The sequence below is a fragment of the Monodon monoceros genome, unplaced genomic scaffold, assembly GCF_005190385.1.
Source record: "Monodon monoceros isolate NGI ecotype Baffin Bay Population unplaced genomic scaffold, NGI_Narwhal_1 Super_Scaffold_12, whole genome shotgun sequence".
Taxonomy (NCBI): domain Eukaryota; kingdom Metazoa; phylum Chordata; class Mammalia; order Artiodactyla; family Monodontidae; genus Monodon; species Monodon monoceros.
In genome coordinates this window covers 27,133,724-27,156,728 of record NW_021703768.1, presented here as the reverse complement: position 1 = coordinate 27,156,728, position 23,005 = coordinate 27,133,724, and the positions used below count along the sequence as shown (strand labels likewise).

At 35.9% G+C, this 23,005-nt stretch overlaps 1 protein-coding gene across 3 annotated transcripts in view; it reads left to right on the top strand.

Annotated features, from left to right (window-relative positions):
- Positions 1-22,260, top strand: part of ZFR (zinc finger RNA binding protein) — a 75,443-nt gene extending 53,183 nt beyond the window's left edge. For 2 of the 3 annotated variants that reach the window (XM_029217105.1, XM_029217104.1), the window contains 3 exons: positions 17,642-17,753; positions 17,872-17,969; positions 20,649-22,257. In XM_029217105.1, coding sequence (XP_029072938.1) covers positions 17,642-17,753; positions 17,872-17,969; positions 20,649-20,828 — 390 coding nt within the window. In that variant the 3' untranslated portion in view covers positions 20,829-22,257. Of the gene's footprint in view, positions 1-17,641; positions 17,754-17,871; positions 17,970-20,648 lie in introns of all 3 variants that reach the window. The other variant, XR_003792698.1, reaches the window with a different exon arrangement.
- The last annotated feature ends 745 nt before the right edge of the window (positions 22,261-23,005 follow it).

Sequence of the window (23,005 nt, the reverse complement as noted above, 5' to 3'; positions counted from 1 at the left end):
GCAGAAAGGCATGAAGTAGAAATGAAAGTCTTCTCGTCATTTAAAGGCAAGCCATCTTGACACAGTTTGTTGTGGTTTTTTCCTAGGGGAAAAAAATGCATGCATATATATCGTGTATGTTCCTTTTTTAAAAAAATATTTATTTATTTGGTTGTGCTGGGTCTTAGTTGTGGCAAGCGGGCTCCTTAGTTGGGGCTTGCCGGCTCCTTAGTTGCAGCACGCCAGCTCCTTAGTTGCATCACGTGGACTCCTTAATTGTGGCGTGTGAACTCTTAGTTGCAACATGCATGTGGGATCTAGTTCCCTGACCAGGGATCGAACCCAGGCCCCCTGCATTGGGAGCATGGAGTTTTAACCACTGCGCCACCAAGGAAGTCCCATGTATGTTCCTATTATTATTTATGTACATAAATCCCTTTGATATTGAACCGTTTGGGTTCCTATAAGAATTCAGATAGAGAGGGATTCATTCAGAAATATAACTGAAACTACTGAATCCAGAGTTGGGTTAGAGAGAGTTGAATAGCCAGGGTTATCTTAATTCTTTTTTTTAACACTGGAGTGGGTCATGCTGTTTACATTGTTTGCATCTTTCTCAACAAAATGCATCTTGGAGCTCTTTGAGAGCTGTATTGACTATATGGTGTTGCCTTTGTATGGACATGCAGTATTTTATTTAACTGGTATCCATTTAATGGACAGTTGCATTGTTTGCAGTCTTTTGCTATTAAATTTTCATTGTATTGTTATCAGGCTTTTATGAGTATTATATACATGTGATACATGGCTAGGGTCAATTGCTATAGAACTCCAAGGTCAAAGGACATGTGTTGATTGTTACCAGAAAGGTAGATCATTTAAAACTTCCAAAAATCGTTGAACTGATCATTTCCTTCACACCCTCGCTAACTTTGGGATATCATCACGCTTCTTTAACATGATAGGTTAAAAAAAATGGTGTCTCATTTTTTATTTAGATTTCTTTACGTGATTATTGGCATTTGTAATTCTTTTTCTCTTAACTGCCAGTTCCTTTATTATTTGTTTTCTCAATTTATAACTCTATAAAAATTAACTCTTATCTGTATTAAAAAATAATTTTTTCCAGTTGTTCATCTGCTTTTCAACTTAATTTTTGCTGTTTTATAAAAGCTTTAATATCTTTGCAAATTCTAATCCATTAATGTTTTATGACTTAACGGTTTTATTTCTGCTTATAAGATTCTTTCATATTTTAGGTTATAAATTATTCACACATGCTTTCTTCTAGAGCTTTTTTTTCCCCCATCATATTATATTTTCTACAGATGCTTGCTTGCTTGTTTATTTAGTTGTTTAGTCGTAATACATGGCAAACCTCCTGGAAGGATCTATTTCATATTACAACAGTGGTTATCTCTCAGTAGTGAGTAGTGAGATTGGTAGAGATCTGTAATGTTTGGATTTTACTAGGATGAAATATATTTTATTACTTGTATAATTAAAAATTAATTTAAAAATCATACATGGATTAAAGGTGGATCCAGCTATGTTTTTCCAGACCAATTACCAATTATTCCAGTACCATTTAACATTTTATTTAGTAGTGATGTTTGTTCTCCCAACCCCCACTTTGAAATATCACCATTATCATAAACCAGTGGTTCTCAGCCACCATCAGTTTTGCCCTCTAGGGGACATTTGGCAATGTTTGGGGATAACTTTGGTTGTCAAAACTGGTTATCAGTAGCACTGAGGAAGAGAAACCCTGTCACAAACCAAAGTTCCTTTTTTGCAGGCCTACTTCTGCAGCCCTCTTTCATTGCTCGGTCTTTTCTAGTACCAAACTCTTAATTTTTAAAGCTTCATAGTGTGTTTTAAAATTTTGATAGTCCTCTTCATCAGAAGTCTTCCCTCTTCATTCTCTGCTATTCATTATAAACACCATCTTACACAGAAGATTTTTTGGGGGGTGGTGCTTTTCTCATGCTTCTTTTTCTGAAAGAACTTGACTACCGTTTTGTTCAGTTTCTCCGGTTCTCTTGATGATTTTTAAGTAGCACTGTATTGAATTAATAATTGGTGGAATGTCATCACTTTTATAATACTGACTCTTCTTTATGGGATGTCCTACTTATTGGAATGAATGTTACACACTTATTTAGATTTGAATGGGTTCTGAGCATAGTTGTTTGTGCCTAGGTATTTATCTTTTAGAGTTTTTTAAAATACCATTTTCTGGTTATTGTTTATATATGTTAAATATATTAATTTTGTAACCCACCACCTGACTGCATTCCTTTATTTGTAGTAATTTTTTTCATGTGATTCTCTTGGCTTAGAATCATATCTACCAATCTCTTTCCTAATTTAGTTGGTTGATACTCCTAGAATAATTATGGAATAAAAGAAATAATACTTTACATGCATGTTATGTTTTAATTGCTTTGGAAATGTTTCTAGTATGTAAAGTCTGTTAAGCATGGTGGTATAGCCTTTTATTTGAGATCCTTATTTCTTTGTAATGTTAGAAATGTCAACCCTCTCTTAGTTTACTAAGTAATTTTGAATCAGGAATGTAAATTGAACTTGATCGATAATTTTTCAAGGTTTCTTGACATGAATGTATAGTTTTTCTCCTTCACCCTGTTAATATTGTATATTTACAAATATATCTACTGATATTGAGCTACCTTTGCATTCCAGAGATGGATTCTCCTACATTTGAGAATAATCTTAATGAACTGTTAAGTTCTGTTTGCTGATAGTCTGTTTAGGAATTTTGCAGTGACATAAAGGAAATTTTTGTGGTTTTATTTTTGTCTTCTTTGTTAGATTTAGGATCAATAATACACTAACTCTATAAGAATAATTTAGAAGCTTTCGTTCTTTCTCTAAACTCTGAAACAGTTTTTAGTAGCATCAGAACTATATGTTTTTTGGGACTTCCCTGGTGATCCAGTGGTAAAGAATACGCCTTACAATGCAGGGGACACAGGTTCAATCTCTGGTCAGGGAACTAAGATCCCACATGCCGCAGGACAACTAAGCCCATGAGCCACAACTACTGAGCTTGCACGCTTCAACTAGAAAGCCCACGTGCCTCAACTAAGACGCAGCACAGCCAAAAAATAAATAAATAAAAAATATATATATATATAGTCTTTTAAAAAACTGTGTTTTTTGATAATTTATAAAATTCATGTGACATCATCAGTCACTTATAAAAGGGGTCACGCTTTCTTGGTTTCTTTTATTGTGATTAATCGGTTTGTTTAGTTTTTCTTTCTCTTGGGGTAATTTTTGGCAACTTATCTTTTCCTAGAAAAATTGACCAATTCAGCCAGATAACTCAGATTTTTAGAGTTTTAAAAATACCTGTAGCATCTTTTTTATTTTAATTCTTTGATTAGACTAGCCAGTAATAGCAGTTGCTATATAAGAACAAAATAGCAAATGGGTGTTCAGTATTTATTTGTGATGAGAATTCACTGAATTCTTAATAGATTTTAAATACAAAAATTTATTAGCATTATATAACTTTAAATTTTTTTAATGTTCAAAAATATAAGCATTATGCATTATCATTTTACTTCCTGATTCCTTCAACTTCAGTCCCTTCAACCCAGGTGGCCTTGAGGCTATTTCTTTTGTAGTAAGTCTAAGCTTCAGTACTTTCGAGACTGAACTCTCAGGCCACTCCTGGGCTACTCTTGGAGTTTGGAAGTCCAACACTACAGATGGCCCTTTGCCTACGCCTAACTTTTCCTCTTTATCAGAGCCATAAACTTCAAGGGACCCTCTCTCCTTTGAGGGTGCAGAGATCTAAGAACTGAGTGGAAGAGAGGATGCACAGGTGAAAGGAACTGAGGGAAGATAGGCTATGACAGGGTAATGATGGGAGAATCAGGGAGGGCAAACAAAGCCGCTGGCCGATCTTTGAAATCATGTACATATAACATAAAATACACAAGTATTTTGGTAGGTTAAAGCACACCAAAATGTCAGTATTTTGACATTTAAAAATCTCTCCTAGTATTATATTCTTTAGGCAGTAGTTTATCCAATTTATTATTTTTTTCCTCCCCTCAAAAGAGCCAGCTCCTTGGATTTAGCTGCCAGATCTGCCATTTTCCTTCTTAAGTAATTCATTAATTTCTTACTTCATCTCTAATTTTCTATTTTCCTTGGGTTTATTTTTGTTCTTTTACAAACTTCATGAGTTGGATATTTGTTTCATTCACTCACTCTTTAATTATAGAAGTTTTAAAGCTGTAGTTTAAGGCTGGGCATAGGTTTTGGCCATATATACATGTATATATATGTGTGTGTGTGTGTGTGTATAATATTTTTTCTTTTTTTTCTATGCAGTCCGAAATTCATTTTAATATTGTCTTTAAGCCAAGAGTAGTTTTGAGGGAATTTTTAAATTCTACATGACTGAAGAAGAGTTGCTTTTGTTTTTGTAAATAACTTCTAGTTTTTATAGCATATAAAAATAATGCAATAAATATATTCTACTATTTGCAACTTTGGAAATTTAAAGTTTTCTTTGTGGTCTCATATGTACAGTTTTTGTGAAGCGTGGGCACTTAAAAAATGTGTTCTCAGCAAGGTATAGCATTTAATATATACCCCTTAGTTCAACTTCATCAATTCTGTTCATACATTCTATCTCCTTTGCTTCATATTTTTTGTCTACTTTATCTGTCCATGGACTGACAAAGATAAATTAAAGTCTGGTATTTTGTTGTGTTTTCTACAGTTCTTTATTGTTTTGTTGCAGTAGTATTTTGGACATAGACATTTAATACAACTATGTCGTAATTGTGAATTTGAACCTTTTGCCATTATAAAGGCCATTTAATTAATACTTTCTGCTATTAGTTAATAAGCCTTGTCCATTTATTAATATCAAAACTCTAGCTTTGGGCTTCCCTGGTGGCGCAGTGGTTGAGAGTCTGCCTGCCGATGCAGGGGACACAGGTTCATGCCCCGGTCCGGGAAGATCCCACATGCCGCGGAGCGGCTGGGCCCTTGAGCCATGGCCGTTGAGCCTGCGCGTCCAGAGCCTGTGCTCCGCAACGGAAGAGGCCACAACAGTGAGAGGCCCACATACTGCAAAAAAAAAACCCTCTAGCTTTAAAAAAAAAAGAATTATAACTAACTTACAATATTATATTAGTTTCAGGTGTACAACATAGTGATTTGATATTTTTATACATTATGAAATGATTACTGAAATAATGACCAGTTATGATTTGTTACCAAAGTTATTACAGTATTATTGACCATATTCCCTATGTGCACTTACCTCCCCTCTGACTTACTTACCTTAAAGCTGGAAGTTTGTACCTCTAAATCCCCTTCACTTATTTTGTCTGTACCCCCAGCCTCCTAAACTCTAGCTTTTTATATTAACATTTGTCTGCTATGATTCTGTTTGTTTCCTTTGTTTTCTTCTGCCCTTTCCCATAATTCTTATCCTTTTCTTGTTCTTTTTTATGTGTGAATGGGTTTCCCTCTGATTATTTATACAATTAGTTGTTGCCCTATTTACAGTTTTTTGTGGTATTTTCATCTATTTGTTTAACCATTTTAGGTAATGTTTGTTAACCTCTCATCTATAAAAGCTGAGAAAATTATCACTTCTTCGTACTCCTCACATCCTCTTTTGCGTTTTTTATTTTCTTTTTTTCATTCGTTCCTTTAAGAATGTATTAAAACATGCTTCTTGATTTATGTCTTAATGTATGCTGACTCCACTTAGAAAACAAGGAAAGTTTACACTTAATGCTTTTTTAAACCTTGAAGGTTTAAAAATAACTACATTTACCTTCTGTAGTCATATTCCCTTTGTTTAATGTTCTGTATCTGAATGGTTTGATGCCAACCATTAGATCTTTTACTGGGGCTTCCTCTTTTTATTTCTTGATTGACTGCATTATATCATCATACAGTTTTTATCAAAAAATGTTCTAAGTTTTTAAAATTTCTTTCATGTTTGAGAATCTTTGCCAGTTACCATTACTTTATTGAGAAATATATTGTTAGGTCACAATTTTTCCTCCTCCATTTATTGGTGTTGCTCCATTATCTTCCACCACTGAGTATTACTAAATCTAAGTCCAGCCTAATTTTTTTGCCTTTACTTTTTCTACAGGCTGCTGAAAAATTCTTTATCCTTGAATTTTAGTAACTTAACCAAATTACGTCTTGGAATCTGTTGTTCAATATCAGCATTTCATTGAAAACTTTGTCCTTTTTGCCCTGCAGATTTGACAAATTATTAATATGATTCTCTATTTTCAGGGGCACCAATTATCCTTATATTGCATTGCCATTGTCCTACGTATCTGTTATCTTTGTGATTGTTTTAATCTTTGTTCTCTTTCCTCTCTTGTCCCCTATTATTGTCTCTTTGGCAGTAATTTAGTTTCCAACTATGTCCTAATCTTCTTTGTTATTTATAATTCATTATTCTATAATAATGTTATTTTGCATTTCAGTTTGCTTAATTAACTCTGCAGTCTTCCTTTTCATCTCAACTTTGAGCTCTTAATTTTATTGGCTTTTTGTATTTATCAAGTTCTCGATTACTCAGAATGTTAGCAGGTTATATCTTCATTTCCTTAAATTAAGATTCTTCCAGAATAGATTATATTTTAATAGATATTTTTTAAAGCACTTTTTGGTTCACAGCAAAACTGAGCAGAAAATACAGAGTTCTCACCTACCCTCCTCCACTATACATACATAGCCTCCCCCTCAATATTTGCACCAGAGTGATACATTTGTTGTAACAAGTGATACTACTTGTTACAAGCAGTGACATACTATTATTGCTCGAAGTCCACATGGCTGGGTTGGGTCTTTGTTGCTGCACGCAGGCTTTCTCTAGTTGTGGCAGGCGGGGGATATTCTTTCTCTAGTTACAGTGCACGGGCTTCTCATTGTGGTGGCTTCTCTTGTTGCAGAGCATGGGCTCTAGGCATGAGGGCTTCAGTAGTTGTGGCACGTGGGCTCAGTAGTTGTGGTGCACGGGCTTAGTTGCTCCTTGGCACGTGGGATCTTTCTGGACCAGGACTCACACCCATGTCCCCTGCATTGGCAGGCGGATTCTTAACCACCGCACCAGCAGGGAAGTCCCAAGAATAGATTTTTCAACTCTATTTTTCATGCTGTGTTCCTCCCAAATGCACAGATGTTGTGTCTGGTTTGTTTCAGTTTTTTCATCTCGTTAGTGCTTAGCATTGTCAGTTCCATTACAAAATCATCCTTTTATGCTGAGACAACCAAACAAGAACTGTCTTTGAATGTATCCACACCTTTTAAAATACTTCTCCTTTTTCTTCCCCCATGAGCTCTGCTTTGAGGATTGCTTATGGAAAGGAGTAGGGTTTGGCTGCATGTAAACCTTGGGCTTTTTTTTGGCCACGTTACATGACTTGCGGGATCTTAGTTCCCTGACCAGGGATTGAACCCAGGCCCCAGCAGTGAACGCACTGAGTCCTAACCACTGGACCACCAGGGAATTCCCAGAGATGGGCTTTGTCTCTCCTGTGTCCTGATTGAATGTGCTGTGATAGTCTGTGAGGTGGATTCCATTGGCACACCTTTATGCTTCAGGTTTCAAACCCAGGATGGCCTCCTAGAGGCTTTGCTTATGCAGAATCTGCTCTGTTTGTTTCCTAAACCTATTTACCATTTCCTTTCAAGAACAATTTCTATTTCCCTGAACCAACAGAGGGTTTTGGGTATGTGAAGCCTCTTTGGGACACTTGTGTAGAGAATTCACAGCCACCTTTGATATTAATTTTCCCCTGCATCTTACTCCTTTGGAAGATCTTACATTATTTTTTTCTTTTATCCACATGTTAGTCAAATGTCTATTTATTATTAGATGTAATTAGATGTGGATAATTGGAATTTTTCTACTCTTCCTTTCCTGTCTTCCACAAAGAGTCTTCAACTTGGTAAATACCATTACCAGCATTTGTCTGTATAAAAGATGTTTTAAGTGATAGAACACTGACATCACAGGGCAAATAACTAACATTCTTTTAGCTTGCAGGAGAATCAGCAAGTTGTACTTGGACTGTATCATCTCACTCACTTTAGCTTAAAAATAATAACTCAGCACTTAGCTACCCCATAACAGAAACCATCTACTTGAGTACATACACATCCCCGAATCACCAAAAGTTGTTAGTAAACTTTTTTTAAGAAGACTTGACAGTTCTGGGACTTCCCTGGTGGTCCAGTGGCTAAGACTTTGTGCTCCCAATGCAGGGGGCCCGGGTTTGATCCCTGCTTAGGGAACAAGATCCCACATGCTGCAACTAGGAGCCCACATGCCACAACTTAAAAGATCCGGCATGCCTCAACTAAGACCCAGCATAGCCAAATAAATTTAAAAATTTTTTAAAAAAGGACTTCCCTGGTGTCTCACTGGTTAAGAATCCGCCTGCCATCACAGGGTACATGGGTTCGATCCCTGGTCCGGGAAGATCCCACATGCTGCGGAGCAGCTAAACCTGTGTGCCACAACTACTGAAGCCCACGTGCCTAGAGCCTGTGCTCAACAACAAGAGAAGCCCGTGCTCGCCGCAACTAGAGAAAGGCCATGTGCAGCAACGAACACCCAATGTGGCCAAAAATAAATAAATTAAAAAAAAAAAAAGAAGGCTTGACAGTTTTTGTTAAGAATTGTTGAGTATGAAATAAAGTGCTGTGCATCAACATGTGTATGAGTATGAAATAAAGTGCTGTGCATGTGCAAAAATATAACATCCTACACATGGACTTAGGAGTCGGAAATTTGTCATGCATGTATCAGCCTTCACCTGTGTCCACTGGAATACAGAAATGGCTTTTATACAGACAAGTGCTTGTAATGGTATTCATAAAATCCTATTTTAGTAGCATAAACATTTTTATCTGTAAAATTGGAATAATAGTTGTATCTACCACCAAGAGGTGATTATGATTAAAATTGGTTAATGTATGTAAAGGCTTAGAACAGTGCTTAGCATCTAATAAGCACTCACTCAGTAAGTGTTAGTTATATAATGATGAAGAGGCTAACTTCACTACTATTACAATTAGTTGACCAAACTTCCTAGGCTTTGATATTTAGATGGTTTCCAGTGCATTGCAGATAAACAGCTTCACTGAATATTTTTTGTGTTTTCATTAAGTGTAAGAGCCCTATTGTAAATCTTCAGTACTGACATTACTGGGTTCATTAGTATGTGGTTTTGAACTTGCCAACTGTGTGATTTTTTTTTTTTTTAAAGAAGGTTTTACAGGTATACACTACCACCAAATGAAAGTACCTGTGTTACCATAATCTCCCAAAGTATTTTTTTATTCATAGCCCTTTACCTCTATCAGAACTAGAAACTACTATCCAAGGAAACTAATAATGTTATCTGTCTGGATCAATTGTAAAGGATATTTATTGAAATACAGTTGTCTTTAAAAAAAAAAAAAACAAAAAACCAGGTTTGAGTCAGTAAGACCTGGGTTTAAATCCTAGCCCCTTAAGCTTCTAGTTGTATGACCTTTTAACCTCTTTAAGGTTTTCTGTTTTTTAATCTTTAAAATTGTGGTATAGTGGCATCTAGTCATGAGAAATTAAATGAAATCATTTATTTAAAAGTGCTTAGCATGGTGCCTGCCCCTTACTAAGCATTGTTCTTCTTACTACTATTAAAGGTGGGAAAGAAAAATATATACACATGAATGTTTTTTTAAGCAAATATTATAATCCTAGGTTTCACATCATTTAATAGGTAATATTTAAGATATTTCCTTTAAATAACTTCAGCCACCAAGATGCCTCACATTGCAACGTAAATAATCATTTTCTTAATTTGATTCTGTTCATCTTTGATGTTGTCCTTTTACTTGTTTCTTTTTTTCCACATCTTTTTTGGAGTATAAATGCTTTACAATGTTGTGTTAGTTTCTACTGTACAATAATGTGAATCAACTATATGTATACGTATATCCCCATATCCCCTCCCTCTTTAGCCTCCCTCCCACCCTCCCTATCCCATCCCTCTAGGTCATCACAAAGCACCAAGCTGATCTCCCTATTCTATGCAGCAGCTTCCCACTAGTCATCCATTTTACATTTGGTAGTGTATATACGTCAGGGCTACTCTCTCACTTCATCCCAGCTTTCCCTTCACCACCCTGTGCCCTCAAGCCTGTTCTCTATGTCTGCGTCTTTATTCCTGCCCTGCCACTAGGCTCATCAGTACTGCTTTTTAAAATTCCATATATATGCATTAGCATACACCGTTTGTTTTTCTTTCTGGCTTAACTTCACTCTGTATGACAGATTCTAGGTCCATCCACCTCACTACAAGTAACTCAATTTCTTTTCTTTTTATGGCTGAGTAATACTGCATTGTATGTATGTGCCACGTTCTTTATCCAGTCATCTGTTGATGGACATTTAGGTTGTTTCCATGTCCTGGCTATTGTAAATAGAGCTGCAGTGAACATTGTGGTGCATGTAGGTGGTGGTTGTTGTTTTTAACATCTTTATTGGAGTATAATTGCTTTACGGTGGTGTGTTAGTTTCTGCTTTATAACAAAGTGAATCAGTTATACACCTACGTGTATCCCCATATCTCCTCCCTCTTGCGTCTCCCTCCCACCCTCCCTATCCCACCCCTCTAGGTGGTCACAGAGTACCAAGCTGATCTCCCTATGCTATGTGGCTGCTTCCCACTAGCTGTCTCTTTTACATTTGGCAGTATATAAGTCCATGCCACTCTCTCACTTCGTACCATCTTACCCTTCCCCCTCCCTGTGTCCTCAAGTGCATTCTCTACATCTGCGTCTTTATTCCTGTCCTGCCCCTAGGTTCTTCATAACTATTTTTTTTAGATTCCATATATATGTGTTAGCATACGGTATTTGTTTTTCTCTTTCTGACTTGACTTCACTCTGTATGACAGACTCTAGGTCCATCCACCTCACTAAAAATAACTCAGTTTCGTTTCTTTTTATGGCTAATATTCCATTGTATATATATGCCACATTCTTTATCCAGTCATCTGTTGATGGACATTTACGTTGGTTCCATGTCCTGGCTATTGTAAATAGAGCTGCAGTGAACATTGTGCTACATGACTCTTTTTGAATTATGGTTTTCTCAGGGTATATGCCCAGTAGTGGGATTGCTGGGTTGTATGGTAGTTTTAGTTTTTTAAGGAACCTCCATACTGTTCTCCATAGTGACTGTATCAGTTTACATTCCCACCAGCAGTGCAAGAGGGTTCCCTTTTCTCCACACCCTCTCCAGCATTTATTGTTTGTAGATTTTTTGATGATGGCCATTCTGACTGGTGTTAGGTGATACCTCATGGTACTTTTGATTTGCATTTCTCTAATGATTAGTGATGTTGAGCATCTTTTCATGCGTTTGTTGGCCATCTGTATGTCTTCTTTGTAGAAATGTCTGTTTAGGTCTTCTGCCCATTTTTGGACTGGGTTGTTTGTTTTTGTGCTATTGAGCTGCATGAGCTGTTTATATATTTTGGAGATTAATCCATTGTCAGTTGCTTCATTTGCAACTATTTTCTCCCATTCTGACGATTGTCTTTTCATCTTGTTTATGGTTTCCTTTGCTGTACAAAAGCTTTTAAGTTTCATTAGGTCCCATTTGCTTATTTTTGTTTTTATTTCCATTTCTCTAGGAGGTGGGTCAAAAAGGATCTTGCTGTGATTTATGTCATAGAGTGTTCTGCCTATGTTTTCCTCTAAGAGTTTGATAGTGTCTGGACTTATATTAAGGTCTTTAATCCATTTTGAGTTTATTTTTGTGTATGGTGCTAGGGAGTGTTCTAATTCCATACTTTTACATGTACCTGTCCAGTTTTCCCAGCACCACTTATTGAAGAGGCTGTCTTTTCTCCACTGTATATTCTTGCCTCCTTTATCAAAGATGAGGTGACCATCTGTGCGTGGGTTTATCTCTGGGCTTTCTATCTTGTTCCATTGATTTAGATATTTTTTTGTGTGCCAGTACCACACTGTCTTGATTACTGTAGCTTTGTAGTATAGTCTGAAGTCGGGGAGCCTGATTCCTCCATGTCCGTTTTTATTTCTCAAGATTGCTTTGACTCTTTGGGTTCTCTTGTGTTTCCATGCAAATTGTAAAATTTCTTATTCTAGTTCTGTGAAAAATGCTGTTGGTAGTTTGATAGGGATTACATTGAACCTGTAGGTTGTTTTGGGTAGTATAGTCATTTCCACAATATAGGTTCTTCCTGTCCAGGAGCATGGAATATCTCTCCATCAATTTATGTTATCTTTGATTTCTTTCATCAGTGTTTTATAGTTTTCTGAGTACAGGTCTTTTGCCTCCTTAAGTAGGTTTATACCTAGGTATTTTATTCTTTTTGTTGCGATGGTAAATGGGATTGTTTCCTTAATTTCTCTTTCTGATCTTCCGTTGTTAGTGTATAAGAATTCAAGAGATTGCTGTGCATTACTTTTGTATCCTGCAACCTTACCAAATTCATTGATTAGTTCTAGTAGTTTTCTAGTGGCATCTTTAGGATTTTCTATGTATAGTGTCATGTCATCGGCAAACTGTGACAGTTTTACTTCTTCTTTTCCAGTTTGTATTCCTTTTATTTCTTTTTCTTCTCTGATTGCTGTGGCTAGGACTTCCAATACTATATTGAATAAGAGTGGTGAGAGTGGACATCGTTGTCTTGTTCCTGATCTTAGAGGAAATGCTTTCAGGTTTTCACCACTGATAACGATGTTTACTGTGGGTTTGTAGTATATGGCCTTTATTATGTTGAGGTAGGTTCCCTCTGTGCCCACTTTCTGGAAAGTTTTCATCATAAATGGGTGTTGAATTTTTTCAAAAGCTTTTTCTGAATCTGTTGAGATGATCATATGGTTTTTATTCCTTATTTTGTTAATATGGTGTATCACATTGATTGTTTTGCCTATATTGAAGATTCCTTGCATCCCTGGGATAAATCCCACATGATCATGGTGTATGATCCTTTTAATGTGTTGCTGGATTCTGTTTGCTAGTATTTGTTGAGGTTTTTCGCGTCTGTGTTCATCAGTGATTTTGGTCTATAATTTTCTTTTTTTGTGACCTCTTTGTGTGGTTTTGATATCAGGGTGGTGGTGGCCTTGTAGAAGGAGTTTGTAATTTTTTGGAAGAGCTTGAGAAGGATAGGTGTTAACTCTTCTATAAATGTTTGATAGCGTTCGCCTGTGAAGCCATCTGGTCCTGGACTTTTGTTTGTTGGAAGATTTTTAATTACAGTTTCAATTTCATTACCTGTGATTGGCCGGTTTATGTTTTCGAATTCTTCCTGGTTCAGTCTTGGAAGGTTCTACTTTTCCAAGGATTTGTCCATTTCTTTTCAGGTTGTCCATTTTATTGGCATATAGTTGCTTGTAGTAGTGTCTTAACGATCTTTTGTATTTCTGCAGTGTCAGTTGTGATCTCTCCTTTTTCATTTCTTTTTTTTTGTGGTACATGGGCCTCTCACCGTTGTGGCCTCTCCTGTTGCGGAGCACAGGCTCTGGACGCGCAGGCTCAGCGGCCATGGCTCACGGGCCCAGCTGCTCCGCAGCATGTGGGATCTTCCCAGACCGGGTCACGAACCTGTGTCCCCTGCATCAGCAGGCGGACTCTCAACCACTGCACCACCAGGGAAGCCCTCCCTTGCTGCTTTTAATATTTTTTCTTTGTATTTAATTTTTGATAGTTGGATTAATGTGTCTAGGCATGTTTCTCTTTGGGCTTATCCTGTATGGGACTCTCTGTCCTTCCTGGACTTGATTGACTATTTCCTTTCCCATGTTAGGGAAGTTTTTGACTATAATCTCTTCAAATATTTTCTCAGACCTTTTCTTTTTCTCTTCTTCTTTGGGACCCCTCTAATTCAAATGTTGGTGTGTTTAATGTTGTCCCAGAGGTCTCTGAGAATGTCCTCAATTCCTTTCATTCTTTTTTCTTTATTCTCCCTCACAGTTATTTCCACCATTTTATCTTCCAGCTCACTTATCCGTTCTTCTGCCTCAGTTATTCTGCTATTCCTTTTAGAGTATTTTAAATTTCATTTATTGTGTTTTTCATCACTGTTTGTTTGCTCTTTAGTTCTTCTAGATCCTTGTTAAATGTTTCTTGTATTTCCTCCATTCTTTTTCCAAGATTTTGGGTCATCTTTACTATCATTACTCTGAATTCTTTTTCAGTTAGGTTGCCTATTTTGTCTTTATTTATTTGGTCTTGTAGGTTTTTACCTTGCTCCTTCATCTGTAACACATCTTTTTGTCGTTTCGTTTTTTGGGTTTTTTTTTGTTTTTGATGGGTTGGGCTGTATTCCTGTCTTACTGGTTATTTGGCCTGAGGTGTCCAGCATTGGAGTTTGCAGGCCGTTGGATAGAGCGGGGTCTTCCTGCTGAGATGAGTACCTCTGGGAGGCCTCACTCGGATTAATATTCCCTGGGGTCTGAGGTTCTCTGTTAGTCCAGCGGGTTGGACTTGGAGGTCCCACCGCAGGAGCTCGGGCCCGACCTCCAGCCTGAGAACCAAGATCCCACAAGCTGTGTAGCATGCCAAAAAAGAAAGAAAGGGAGGGAAGGAGGGAGAGAGAAGCAATACAATAACAAAGAATAAAAAACAGAATCAGAAAGATAAAAAAAAATTAGGAAAAATAAAAATATAATTGAAGCAACCAGTTGCTGGGGGTTCCTCCCGTTCCCTTAGGTGTCTGTGGTCCCTCACAGGTGCCTGTTAGGTGCCCTAGTTTTCTGTCCTTTTACTTTTGAATGCGTACATTTCAGAGTATATCAACCTCTTGTGTTCTACTTTTGTTGCTTTCTTAACTGTAGACCTCTGCTTGGAGAACAACCATGTTCTATAGAAAATTAACATTTTTTAATTGCTTCCTTCAGAGCAAACGATGTCAAGGCAGATAGTTGACTTAGTTTTATTGTGTGATTAAATATACGGACTTTCTGTATTCCATAAATCATTCATTTCTTTCTTGGTTTTTAGTTAGTTTCTACCTTAATATATAAGTTTAAATTACAAATTCCCACTTCTAAGGTCAGTCAGTAAGCAGATTTTGAAAAAGCTTTGAATTACTTGTAACATTTTATATCTTGGCATAGCTATATTATAGCTGATTATTTAATACTTATTTTTCTCTTAACATTCTCTAAAAGTACTTATTATAAATTTGAAGTATTTTGGGAAAGTTGCATATTTTAGGACATCAATTTTGTATTTTAGTAACTTGTTAATTATAAGCCTTGATTTCTTTTATTAGCAGGATTATTTTCATATTTCTTTCCAAAAGTATTCTGTTTCATAAACATTTATTGAGTGTTTGTTTATTTACTTACTTCATTGCTGTGCACAGGCTTCTCATTGCGTTGGCTTCTCTTGTTGCAGAGCACAGGCTCTAGGCATGCGGGCTTCAGTAATTGTGGCACGCGGGCTCAGTAGTTGTGGCTCGCGGGCTCTAGAGCACAGACTCAGTAGTTGTGGCACATGGGCTTAGTTGCTCCGTGGCCTGTGGGATCTTCCCGGACCAGGGCTCGAACCCGTGTCCCCTGCATTGGCAGGCGGATTCTTAACCACTGTGCCACCAGGGAAGTCCTATTGAGTATTTTCTACATACTGGCCACTTAGGTTAGGCAGAGGGGTTCAAAATAAATGACATCTGGGGGACTTCCCTGGTGGTCCTGTGGTAATGAATCCACCTTCCAATGCAGGGGACGCAGGTTTGACCCCTGGTTGGGGAACTAAGATCCCACATGCCACGGGGCAACTAAGCCTGGCACCACAACTACTGAGTTCGTGCACCTCAATGAGAGAGCCCGCGTGCCGCAGGCTACAGAGCCCACGCACTCTGGAGCCGCCTGCCCTGGAGCCTGTGCTCCACAACTAGAGGAAAACTCGCACGCCACAATGAAGAGCCTGCACCCAGATGAAAGACCCCATGTGCCTCAACGCAGACCCCACGTGCCGCAACTAAGACCTGACGAAGCCAAAAAAATAAAGTAAAATTTTTAAAAATCCAAAATAAATGACACTTGAAAGTCCTTTAATCTTCAAAGATTTCAGTCTTTTGGACATCTTGAAATAATACTTGTCTGGAAAGGAAAGGTGTTTATTCTACATTCATAGAGTTGTCTAGATAAGTGAAGCTGATTCCTTAAAATACTAAAATTTTTAAATGAAAATCCTTAAAAATTGTCTTGAACATCTTACTGCATTCTTCAGTTGAATAAACTGAACCATCTTAATTTTTTTGTTGTAATTTACATTTATCATTATTAACATTCATTATTCTCAGATTTTTTTAACTTCTTGCTTCCAGCTATCATTTTTTATAGCTCTTAATGTGCACTATCTCTTTTAATTCACATCTCTCTTACAATTTATTCCTAATTTGTTTGGGACTGAAGCCTCCAAATGTCCAGCCTTTTAAGAATTATTCTAACTTTAGAGATCTTAGTAATGGCCTCGGGGTGAATAGGTGGATGTAGTTTTTACCTCTGATTAAATTTGAGTTTTTTAAGTATATAGCTAAAAATGGATTCTCGCTAAGGTATTTTCAGTTTCAGTATCATTTTAAGGATTTCATTCTAGTTTGCAATCTATTTAATTTCTTTGAAGTGTTATTGGTGGTTTTATTTATCATTTAAGTAAAAGCTACAACTTGGACAAACCTTAAACATTTTGCTAAGTGAAAGAAACCAACCAGATACAAAAAGTCACATATGGTTCTTTATATGAAGTATCTAGAAGAGGCAAATCTATAGAAATAGAAAGTGGTTTAGTGGTTGCCAGGGGATGGAAGAAAGGGAGGATGGAGAATGACTGCTAATAGGTATGGAGTTTTTTTGGGGGGTGATGAAAATGTTCTGGAATTAGAGAGTGGTTATGGTTGAACAACTTTGTAAATGTACTAAAAACCACTGAGTGGTACATTATATCTCAATTTTTAAACTCTAAGTGGAAACAGATTTTTTAATAGACCCTTCAAAACACTTTCTGGATCTAAATCTGTACTTTTTCTTTTATTCATTGGTTTAGATTTTGAGTCTCTCAAATGTAATTTATAGTGAAAGCATAAGTTGTGTTTTCCTTAAGGATAATAGAAGTACAGTTGTATGGTAAATGAAAATTAGATAATTGTTCGTAAAGAAAACAAAAGTCTTCTTTACTTAGTAGAATACTGTCTTGCTCTAACGACTTAGTATCATCAGTATGTAGGTGTTAAAGAACATATGTATGTGAGTCCTAAATATCGAAAGAATTTTAAGGACTGTCATATTTTAATAGGAAAGGATAACAACTAAAAATAACCAAAAACCTATTAATCTATTTTTCATTTAGCATAAATTATAAAATATTTTTAAGATGTCAATTTTATAGTCTTATTATTTTTGTGTTCATTACTTAATATTTTGAGTGTTTTTATACTATGTGTAATTTTTTTCTAATTTTGTGACTCGGTCTATGTAACTTTTTCAATCTTTAAATTTTTTATTGACAGTTTTGCAGGTAGTTTGTCATTCTGGTATTTGAAAATGAATAATTCCTTTGGGCTGTAAGCTGTTAAGCACATTTTTATTTTTTTGTTTTTAGGCTATGGAGTTACTAGTAGAGAAAGCAATCAGTAGTGCTTCTAGTCCGCAGAGTCCTGGAGATGCACTGAGAAGAGTGTTTGAGTGCATTTCTTCAGGGATTATTCTTAAAGGTAAGTTTTACTTCATTTTTAATGTTTGTTTTTGTGTTTGATGGTTGAATGAGAACTCTTCTTTATTTTACAAATGGATGATGGTAATGCTTTTTTCTCCCTACGGTGATTGCTGTAGGTAGTCCTGGACTTCTGGATCCTTGTGAGAAGGATCCCTTTGATACCTTGGCAACAATGACTGACCAGCAGCGTGAAGACATCACATCCAGTGCACAGGTACCAGTGTGTTCCCAATCCCAAAGCTTTGTTCTATCACTGCCCTTAAAGTTTTGGTTTTTTATAATTGTCCTTTAGAAAAAATCACTGTAAGTAAACCCTTAGAGAGGATATAATTTAAACTAGATTTCATCAATGTAATCTTCAGGTTTATTATTTTAACTATGTGCGTGTCTCTTTAAGTGTATTATATAAATATAAAAATACAGCAGTATTTTCAGTGTCTCTAAATCTTGGTATTACGTTGTATATCAAGGTCAGTAGAGAAGCTATTTATGTCCTCTGTATGTACAGAAGTGATATGTTGTATGGTTTATGGAAATTTTTGTTATGATTTAGCCTTTCCTGCCACTGAAAAAGCCAGCGAATGTGGTAATTAAAAGTGTGGGCCCTGAAGTCAAGACTCCCTGAGTTTGAATAGCAGCTCTGCCCGCTCATCTGTAAGGGATAAGAGCAGTGTCTGTCTCAAATAGGATTGTTGGGAAGATTAAATAAGTTAATATTCCAGTCAGTCTAAAACTGCTATTGCTTTCTTTTTTTGAGTCCAGAAGTGTACGAAGAGGAGAATAAGGTTAATCCGCCCCCTCAAAAAAGGAATTAAGTAAACCTTGTCTCCTTTGATATTGTTTAAAAATTCCAAGATGACTTTTTATGGGAATAATTTCAGTATCCTCAAATTTTGTTTGCTGCTAAATAATTTACAGTTACACAGTAGAAATCTCTCCTCTTGTTAGAATTTAGGAATATATATCAATCACATGCAGAACAAGAGCTTACAGTGTGCACTCCATCCTCAGATGCTATTTTAGTTTTCCTTACTGGAGTACTCTTCTATTTAGAAACTCCTAGTATTAGAAAAAGCTGATGATCAGTAGCAATATGTCTGTGGTAGAAGTGTATTACTATTCCTTATTATACACCAGATATCTTTGGATATTTTCTTTTAATACAGAAGAAAACATTATTCTGTTTATCTTTGGGAAGGACCTTTTGTAAGTATCTCTAAATAAAGAATCAGTATTCTGTTATGATAAATGTTCCTAGTTTCACTTCAGAAAGTTAACAGCCTTATAACTTAGATGAGATAGAGAAGTACCCAGTACTGCCAAAGATCCAGAACTGCAGGCTTACACAGAATGCTGTATCAAGTCCCAACCAAGATGATTTGGGGACTTTTCAAGGTTTGAAAAGCCAATCAATGTATGAGGAGACTTCTAAGGAACTAGAATCATCTAATCTGGAAAAAAGTTTTAGAACAGTAAATTCTCACTTGGATGATTGTAGTCAATAACTGTATCTCAGCTGAAGAAAATAAACAGGGATTAAAAATAGTCTGAATAGCAGCCACTGTGGAAAACAGTTCGGCACTTCCTCAATAAGTTAAACATAGAGTTACCATATGACTCAGCAGTTTGACTCCTAAGTATATTCAAAGAACTGCAAATATATGTTCATTAAAAAGTTATACACAAAAAATAAAAAATAATTTTTTTTCATTCATGCATAAGTATTCGTAGAAGCATTGTGCATAATTGCCAAAAAGTGGAAACATCCCAAGTGTATATCAGTTGATGGATAGGTGGATAAACAAATGCGGTATATTCATACAGTGGAAAATTACTCAGCCATTAAGAGGAATGAAGTGCTGATACATAATATAATGTAGATGAATCTTGAAAACCTTAATATAAGTAAAAGAAGCCAGACACAAAAAGTCATATTGTATGATTTCATTTATATGAAATGTCCATAGTAGACAAATCTATCAAGATAGAAAAGTAGATTAGTGGTTGTGAGGGCCTCAGGGTAGAGGAATTGAGGAATGACTGCTGTTGGGCCATGGGGTTTTTTTATGGGTGAGAGGTGGTGATGAAAATGTTCTGGAATTAGAGAGTGGTTATGGTTGAAAAACTTTGTAAGTATACTAAAAAAACCCACTGAATTGTACACTTTAAGAGGACAAATTTTATATGTGAATTATATCAAGAAATAGTCTAAACAGTTATATTGAAGGTTTAACTATGTAGTGAAAATTGCCATTTGATCAAATGACTGTAAAATTTCCTTATATTAGTTTAAAGGGTATATATCCCCCAGAAAACTGGGGAATTATGTCTCAAATACCTTGTGACACATAGGTCTTGTGACATTGATGCCTAACATATTCCTATGTATACATAGCCACATAGTGAAAAATCTTTTTTTAGTTCATGAAGTAACAAGTTGTAGAAGTATAATCCTCATTTTGTAAACCTGGGGGGAGGTGTGTGTGTGCGCGCACACGTGTACCCCATGCCTGAGCCTGTGTACGTGGGCATCCACAGGAAAAGTGGGAAGATGAGTGAATATGAACCAAAGAGATGTTCATTCAATAAGTGAGACACTTTTTCTTTTGCTGTATATTGTTTTAGGATTTTTTAAATGAACATTATACTAATTTTTTTTAAGAATTATTTTTTTAACTTGTGCTTTAAAAAACAAAACAGCATGTACACATTAAAGCCTGAAAATAAAAACATCAGAACATATGGAGTATTTCATTTGTGAAATTTAATATCGTTCAAGATGTTTCTTTCATTAAACATGCTTTTTTATATTGTCATTTGGGGCTATAAATCTAATAAGAATTAATACTGGTTTTTTAAATTAACTAAATTCTGACTCTTTTTGTTGTTGTAGTTTGCATTGAGACTCCTTGCATTCCGCCAGATACACAAAGTTCTGGGCATGGATCCACTACCCCAAATGAGCCAACGTTTTAACATCCACAACAACAGGAAACGCAGAAGGGATAGTGATGGAGTTGATGGATTTGAAGCTGAGGGGAAAAAAGACAAAAAGGATTATGATAACTTTTAAAAAGTTTCTGTAAAATCTGCAGTGTTAAAAGGCAACAGGTGCCCATTTGTTGGCTGTTTTTCATTCATAATGATGTCTACTTTGAAAAAATTATCAAGAATTTAAAGAATTTCATGGAAGAACCAAGTTTTTCTATGATATTAAAATCTTTTAATGTACAGTGTTAGGTATTATATGAATGGAAAGACACCCCCCCAAAATTGTGCTCCAACTAGGGGAAAAACAATTGTTCTGATTTTTTTCCCCATTATTTTTGGTTTTATTTACTGGTTGCCCTAGCTCCCCCTATATTTGTGTCTTTTATTAACTAGTCCTATTAAATCTTTACTATATTTAATGCAGTATTTGTGCTCAGTTGCTATGTGTATTTTGATATTTTTATTTAGAGGTTTTGTTTGCTGTTTGATACTAGTTGTTACTTTGTGTTACAGATATCCTTTACCCTCTCAATATTTTACAGCAGTACGTTTTTTTGTAACGTGAGACTGCAGAATTTCTTCCTTTTGTTATTCTTTATGTGATAGATTACAACACAAAAAAGTTATCCTGCCATTTAAGTGCTCAGAACTCAATGTTTCTGCAGATCTTGTGGCATTTGTCTCTCTAGTGTGATATATAAAGGTGTAATTAAGACAGATTTCTGTTAATCTAATCAAGTTTGCTGTTAGTTGTGCATTAGCAGTATAAAAGCTAATATATACTATATGGTCTTGCGACAGTTTTAAAGCCTCTGCATAATTGATAATAAAAATGCATGACATTTTTGTTTTTAATACTTTTAAAATTATAATTTTAGGTTTGACACGTAGATCTTTGTACAGTTGACTTTTTGACATAGCAAGGCCAAAAATAACTTTCTGAATATTTTTTTTTCTGCATAAGTGGAAAGGGCATTTTTCATATATAAGTGGGCTAACCAATATTTTCAAAAGGAACTGTATCATTGTGCAACTAACAACAGTAACTAGCCCTTAATTATGAAGACAGTTCATTATTGGTGTGTGTGAGATTACTCTAGCGACTATTACAGTATAATAGTTGAATTATCCCTCCCCCCTGTCCCCACACCCCATCACCCAAATAATTTACAGTTCTATTAACAGTGAGGTTGATAGAGTATTACTGATTTTTAAAAATTAAGGTTATCTAAGGAAAAAAACCAGAAAATTATTTGGTGTGGCCATCTTACCTGCTTATGTGTCCTACAAAAAGCTAAATATTCTAGCAGTGGTGTAATGAAAAGTTACATCTTACTGTTGATATATGTATGCTCTGGTACACAAATGTCATTTTGTCACAGCACTACAGTGAAATACACAAATAAAAACTTAAATTCATATAATGACTTAACTGTATTATATGTTAGAATTGACATAAATACTTCTGCTTTGAAATGACGTATGCTTCAGTAAAACCATATTCAAATTTATTGGCTACTTACATCTTGTTATTTCTGACAAATGATGTTTCCTGGGCGCATAATTTCCAGAAAATTGTGTAATTCAATACCATATTCGTTCAATTTCTTTCTTGGGTCAGAATCTTCCCCCAGGCTCTTAGAGGACCAGGAGACTGTAGGAGACAACCGCTGGGGAAGTAGCACGGGAGACTCTGTTTTTTCTCCCAGATTTTGTCACATACTATCTTTGTAACTCGAGCAAGCATCTTTTCTTTCTTTTTTTTTTTTTTAATCTTTCCGGGTCTCATTTTAGTCACCCAGTAAAAAAAAATTTGGAATTTTGTTTCTCACAGTTTTCTTACTTAAGAGAGAAGAAAAGAACTGACATTTATCACTCACTAATGACAGACACCATGCTAGGTCTTTCACACGTTTTCCTGTTTAAAACTATCATAACAAATTAAGAATAAGTGAAGGTGCTGTATTTCTTATTTTTTAGGTGAGGAAACTAAAGCCCAGAGTGGCTAATTAAAGTTAGTACATCAATTTAGTGACAGAGTTGAAATTGAAAGTCAGGTATCAAAGTTTATGCTCAGCACTTTGCCAGCCTGCTCCCTTCATCTTGCAATTAATTATGTTCTAAAAATGTTCTCAGCCCAAGTTCCAAATTTTTGCATTTAGTTTCAGGTGTCTTCATCCAGATATACAAGTGGTGCCACTTAAATTTTTTTTACGAAGATAATTATTTCAGTATTATTTATTTTTTGCATGGCTTAAT